Source organism: Microtus ochrogaster, chromosome 4 (assembly GCF_000317375.1).
Source record: "Microtus ochrogaster isolate Prairie Vole_2 chromosome 4, MicOch1.0, whole genome shotgun sequence".
In the NCBI taxonomy this organism is placed as follows: domain Eukaryota; kingdom Metazoa; phylum Chordata; class Mammalia; order Rodentia; family Cricetidae; genus Microtus; species Microtus ochrogaster.
In genome coordinates this window covers 31,842,132-31,848,808 of record NC_022011.1, presented here as the reverse complement: position 1 = coordinate 31,848,808, position 6,677 = coordinate 31,842,132, and the positions used below count along the sequence as shown (strand labels likewise).

Below are 6,677 nucleotides of genomic sequence, written 5' to 3'. Positions count from 1 at the left end.
AGGGGTCTAAGAGGAAGGAGAAGGAAATACTCCATGGGCCATGGAAAGGAGTCTGAGTCCTCAGAAGCCAGGGGAGTACAGCTCACACAGTGACACCCTGGCATTTAGAGTTTCTGCTGTGATGGAGAGGCCACACTCAAGAAAACTCAAATCTCCTTGGACCTCATGGCTGGATTTTACAGAAGGCCGTGCCTGCTTCCCACTTCTCCAGCATGTTCAAGGCAAGGGTAACCTCTTCATCCCTCCTCATCCCTCATGTTGTTGCTCATCCCTCTTGACCTCGTAACTTCCAAGTGTAGGTGAGGCCCTTGTCTGAGAGGGAAAACATAACAGATGCTAAAATGTCAGGAAGTCAGACCAATATGGAAAATTCTTATATGAATATTTTGTTGGTTTTTTTTTTTTTTGTTAGTTTTGAGACAGGGTTTTTCTATGGAGTCCTGGTTATCCTGGAACTCACTATGTAGTCCAGACTGGCCTAGAACTCAAAGAGATCCACCTGCCTTTGCCTCCTGAATGCTGGGATTAAAGGCCTGCCCAATATGTCTGGGCCAAACATGGAAATTTTCTAAGGAAGGAAAAAACAAAACAGAAGACATGTAAGCAAAGCAAACTCCAGCCAGTCGCTGCCTGCTTGGTTTGTGGTTTTTGTTTTTTGTTTTTGTTTTTTTTTTGGTTTTCGAGACAGGGTTTCTCTGTGGCTTTGGAGCCTGTCCTGGAACTAGCTCTGTAGACCAGGCTGGTCTCGAACTCACAGTGTTTTTTTGTTTTTTGTTTTTTTCTGTATCTGTCTGATATGAAGCTCTATCAGCTGAGCTATATGATCCCCCCCCCCACACTCTGTTCTAATAAATGACGTTTCCAGGTTTGGGATTAGGGTAAAAAGAGGAAGAATCCTGAAAATTTAGAGACGGATTCCACATTTGAAAGTCTCATGTTTTGTTCCTTAAGGGTCGTGTGTCTGTGTGTTGGTTTTTTTTTTTTTTTGGTTTTTCGAGACAGGGTTTCTCTGTGGCTTTGGAGCCTGTCCTGGAACTAGCTCTGTAGACCAGGCTGGTCTCGAACTCACAGAGATCCACCTGCCTCTGCCTCCCGAGTGCTGGGATTAAAGGCGTGCGCCACCACCGCCCGGCTGTTTGCTTTTTTTTTTTTTTTTTAATACTGAACTAAAATACTTACGTTGAGGTTGTTTTGTAAACCCATAAACCCATTTTTTTTAATTTTATTTTTCGTGCCGGGCGGTGGTGGCGCACGCCTGTAATCCCAGTACTCGGGAGGCAGAGGCAGGCGGATCTCTGTGAGTTCGAGACCAGCCTGGTCTACAGAGCTAGTTCCAGGACAGGCTCCAAAGCCACAGAGAAACCCTGTCTCGAAAAATCAAAAACAAAAAACAAAAAAAATTTATTATTTGTTATTATTTTTATAAGACAGCTTCTCACTATGTACCTCAAGCTGTCCTGCAACTCACTATATAGGCTGTCCTCGAACTCACAGAGATGTATGCCTCCCAAGAGCTGGTAATAAAGGCGAGCGCCACTACGCCAGGCTGAACTCATCCATTTTAACCAGTAGGAAGCGTCTTTCACTTGCATTTCGTTCTGGTCTTGTGAAAGATCTACGAGTCCACAAACTCTTCTCCACCTCACGGGCCTCCCCACCCTCGTGGATGTCGAGACCACTGCACGATGGGCCACTTTGACTCTCCGGGACCCTACGGGGTGCAGCTCCGGGGTCCCGGCCTCTTCGGCACCTGCTACATTGCGTAGGACTCCAAGGTGTGGATACTTCACTGTCGTCCCTCCGCCCCCACAACCGCAAAATAGCGGGAGGCCACGCACCGGCCCGAGAACTGAGCGGCTCGCTATCACCCAGCCCTGATCTGTAGTAAGCGACCTGAGCAACGCGCGTGCGCACTCCGCCTGTCGCGGACGAGAGAAAGGGCTCCAACGCTCCTGGGTTTGCAACCGAAGGGCTCGGGAGGGCCAAAAATCTTCCGCGTGCAGCTCGCGGGCGCAGGCGCTAGCGGACTGCAGCTAAGACAAGGCGGCAAGGCCCTGGAGCCACCCGCTGGTCGCCGCCCAGGGGTGGTCCCTGCGAGGCGGAAGGCGCGGCCCGGGCGCCCGCCCGATGGGGCGGGAGGGGGGCGGGTCGCTGCTGCGTCCCCGCCCCGCGCTCGGGCCGGGCCGGGAGGGTCCCCGGGCGTGCGGCCGGGCCAGCGGCTGTGGTTCTCCGGGCAGACGCAGCGTCATGCGCAGCCCCCCTGGCAGGGCGCTGCTGCTGATTACGTGCCGGGGACCGGCCGTGCGTGCGTGGGCCCCGGCAGTGTCCTGTAGGACGTGGCTGGCTTCTGAGTGGAACCCGCTCGTACGCGCGTGGACGTCTCGAATCCATGAGCCGTCCCCGGGCCTCCGCTTTCCCGCGCCCCTCTCCCGGCTGCCTGGCGGCGTGGGGCGATGGGCCACATCCTCAGCGGCCTGCAGGTGCTGGGTACTGGCAGGATCCCGCGGCGCGCGTCCCCTGTTCGCCAGGTTCCAGGGAATTCCAGCGGCAGCCACCGGTGTGCGAGACCTTGGGGATGACTCCCGGCGGCGGCCCGCGGCGCCACGGCGCTCAGAAGTGTGGAAGCTCCTGGGGCTTGTGCACCCTGAGCGCGGGAAGCTGTCAGGTAGGAACCTTGGGGGGACCAGCGGGCTGCAGGGGACCCCGGCCTGGCCTCGGCCTCGGCCGCGGCCTCGACAAGGGCGTTCAGATCTGCCGACACCTGTTGGAAGGCTATGGACGCCCTCTTAACTGACGGGCGCTCACCGTCTGAGGTCAGCAGAGCCTGTTACCAGAATATTTAAATCGGTCCCCACCAGCTAGTTGGCAGCGTCTGCTTTGGAGCATTCTCTAAATAAACTGGAGTTTAGACCTTTAAGAAAAAGTTTTGCCAAAACCATGTCTACTTTGTATTATACATTTATAATGTTTTTTAAAAACATCACCAGGGTTACACAGTATCAAACAACCAGCAATATTTCACATTAAGCTGAGCCCTGTGAACCCCTCATGCTAGCTGTCACCTCCCTAAGTGGTTAGGACCAGGCACTGGCCACAGCATAAAAAAAATAAATAAATAAAAAATAAAAACCAGACAGTAACTCAACCGGATCAACTAAAAGAAATCAGAATGGGCTGATTCTAAATGAAAATATTCTGTAACTCGCTGGGTTTTTAAGCAGTCATTGGAGGAATGGCTGGCGCAAAGACCTGCTGAGAGCTGGAGAGTCCTGAAGGTTTTCTAACTCTTCATTTCCCCTGTGACAGTGGATTGTGGCCTCCTTCTGGGGGGTTGTCTTGGGAACTGACATGGAGTCCTGCCCCTGCTGAGGTTCCCTACTTAGTGGGCAGGAAAATAATTTGAATTAGAGATGAAATAGAGATAGGCTTGAGGGTGTTGCAAGAGGAAGACACCTTGTCATACAGCTCTGAAACAGGCAGGACCCTAAATTGCTTGCTGAGTCCCTTGCTGTACAGATTACTCTCTTTGGGAGAGATTGGACTTGGAGAAGGGTGTCTATGGAGCAAGGGCATATGGATCTGCCATCTACAGGAGTTAGCAGGTGTGGTGCCCTTAAGTATAAAGAAGAGACATTTTACTATGGTTGTGGGTTTTAATGGAAAAAGTCCTTTTCTTCTTGGCTAGCTTGTAAGCCTTTTTACCTGTGTTTCATTATTTTTTTTAACAAATTGTTTTTATTTTATGTGGTGTTTTGCCTTCATGTATGTCCGAACTGTCTGGGAGCTGCCATGTGGGTGCTAAGAATTGAATCCATGTCCTCCCAAAGAGTAGCCGGTGCTCTTAACCACTGAGCCACTGGACCCCCTCCCCTGTGTTTTATTGAGGCAGGTTTAATGTAGTACAGGCTGACCTCAAACTCACTAAGTAGCTAAGGATGACCTTGAACTCCTGATCTTCTTATCCATCTCCCAAGTGCTGGAATTGAGGTGTGAGCCACCCAACCCAGGTTGGGGGAGGGGAGGACACAGAGCTGGGTATGCATAGAGGAGTCTGGAGACCCTGGGCAACTGGGCATGCCCAGATGGTGAGGGGCTGAGACAAGAACCTAGTCTGCTTCTGAAGCTTCAGATTTCAAAGTTTTGGGGACTCAGGCTTTGCTAGTGCCACCTAGCCCTTCCCTATCTGCTCCATCTGTCATCTCTGTGACCTCTCCCCACTTGTCCTGCCTGCTAACATATGCTGTGAAGTCTGCCTTAAGTCAGACACTCTACCAACCTACATCACCAGAGCAGACGGTCTGCCTTACTGAAACATCAAACGTATGATTTGAGAATTAACCTCACTGCAGCTGGCATGATAGTGGGCTTGCTTTTGAGTCAGGGGCTTGCTCTGTCATCCAGGCAGGCCTCTAACCTGAGATCTCTTGCTTCAACTTCCCAAGTGCTAGGAACACTTTAGGCTTCTAAGTAGATAGTAAAGATATTCTGTCTTCAGGATGTCTGAAGACCTCTTTATATAGCCTATGTTTTCGTCAGAAGTCATCGGAGGTAAAGCCAGTCTGGTTGTGGGTGCTGGTGGAAGTAAAAGGAAGTCGTTAATTTGTAATAAGATCAGGCTAAGCAAGAGTTGGCACATCTCCGACATGCTGGAGGAGCAAAGCTGTTGTGTAGGTTTGTGTCTTTCTGTCTCTCTGTCTTGTTTTTGAGACAGATACCACTTGGTAGCCCAAACGACCATGAGCACACAGCAGTCTTCCTGCTCAGCCTCCTCAGTGCTGAGATGATGATAAGCATGAGCCATTATGTTGTCATTATTTCTTTAAAGAGCTCCGAAAAACAGATATAAGAGAAAAAATCTGGTGTTAGGTGTCTCCTCTCTCTCTCTCTCTCTCTCTCTCTCTCTCTCTCTCTCTCTCTCTCTTCCTCTCCCTCTCCCTCTCTCTTTCTCTCTCTCTCTCCTCTGGTTTTTTGAGATGTTTCACTGTCTGGCCCTCCTGGCTGCCTTGGAACTTGCTCTGTAGACTAGGCTGGCCTTGAACTCAGAACTCTGCCTGCCTCTGCTCTGCCTCTCCAGTGCTCAGATTAAAGGCCTGCGCCACCACTACCTGGCTTCTGATGTTCAGTTTCTAATTTTAGTGAAAGTTAACATCCCAAAAGTGTGGTTGTGTTTGAATAATAACCTTTCCTTCCCTACTGTTCAGCAGTTTGTTCCCCAGACGATTTTGATGTTAAGTATCCAAAATTTGGAAAACAGGGCCTCCTGTTTGAAATGGCTGCGGATACTTGTCCAGAGTAGAAGTCACATGATTGCTCTTCCTCCAGGCAGCCCACTCCTTCAGGATTTTGGCTATCTTGGTATCCCTGGGTCTGCAGTGCTACCCAGAGCCTTTTCTCACTGATAAGTCTTCCTCTTATCACTTTGGCCACAGGGAACCTCAGAAGGTGCTGAGCCCAGAATCATCAGGACATGCCCAGAGCAGACAGGAGGTACTTGTTCAGGCTTTCTGTGTGCTTAGCAGATAGGAGGCCAGGGCCCAGATGTCCCAGTGAGCAGTGGGCCCCAAGATGAGAAGATACTTAGAGTACCAGGTCTCCTGGCTCACAGAGCGGGTTCTTAGCTAGAGTAGAGTTAGACTGTTGGGTGGTACATTTTGCTCTCTTCCCTTCATGTTTCAGACAGTGCAGATATGTAGGATTTGGGTCTGCTGCTTTCCTGAATTACCGGTAAGGGCTGGGTTTCTCTGTGTAGCCCTGGCTGTCCTGGAACTCATTCTGTAGACCAGGCTGGCCTCAAACTCACAGAGATCCTCCTGCCTCTGCCTTCTGAGAGCTGGGATTAAAGGCGTGCACATCACTGTCCAGCTTGATAATGACTTTTCTTGAAAGCCGATGCCTGCCTGGAACTGTGGCTGAGTTTGTGGGTTGACTTTTATAGCTGTGCCTGTGGAGTGACCGTAGTGAAATACAGTGTAGAAAGGATGGAGAGAGACTGTCTCCAGCTGCTGCTTCCTGATGCCCAGGCAGAGATGTGGTCCAGCCGGACAGGGCTAAGAGACAAGAAGAACAGTCTGTCATATTGGGGCTGCACCAGGGATCTGAGTATTTCCTGAGCCTCTGTTTCTTCCTCAGCTTGATCATGGGTTTTCAGCCTCCATATCTTCACTTCCTTCCCTCCACTTAGGGCCAGCTCAGCTCAGCCTTCATCTCCCATCTGCCCTCCACCCTGTTCTTGTCACATCCACAGCATCCCTGGAAATGTCTCCCTGATCCCCCAGAACCCAGCATGTCTGCAGACAGCTGTCACGCTCTTGAGGAAGCTGCCTTTTTGCCCTTTTCCTTCCAGCCCCTGGTCTCTGAGATGGGACAGCTGAGTTACCTCTGAACCGAGCCACTGCACAGGTCATTTTTGAAGTGACAGCAGGCTTGATAAGGATACATACAGCTGCTATGCTTGCTTGCAGGCGAGTGGGCACCGTGCCAGGTGCTTTCTGTGTGTCTAATCTGCTCAAGGCGGCTCCGTGAGAAGGTGCCGTTGTTGTTTGGATATTTATGTTGAGGTCCGGCCCTGACATAAATTGTCTCTTGGGCCCGGCGATGGTGGCGCACGCCTTTAATCCCAGCACTCGGGAGGCAGAGGCAGGCGGATCTCTGTGAGTTCGAGACCAGCCTGGTCTACA

At 51.0% G+C, this 6,677-nt stretch overlaps 1 protein-coding gene across 2 annotated transcripts in view; it reads left to right on the top strand.

The window, feature by feature from the left end:
- The first annotated feature begins 1,585 nt into the window (after positions 1-1,585).
- Positions 1,586-6,677, top strand: part of Abcb10 (ATP binding cassette subfamily B member 10) — a 37,011-nt gene continuing 31,919 nt past the window's right edge. The window contains exon 1 of one of the 2 annotated variants that reach the window (XM_026778681.1): positions 1,586-2,665. In XM_026778681.1, coding sequence (XP_026634482.1) covers positions 2,128-2,665 — 538 coding nt within the window. In that variant the 5' untranslated portion in view covers positions 1,586-2,127. The remainder of the gene's footprint in view (positions 2,666-6,677) is intronic. The other variant, XM_005345867.3, reaches the window with a different exon arrangement.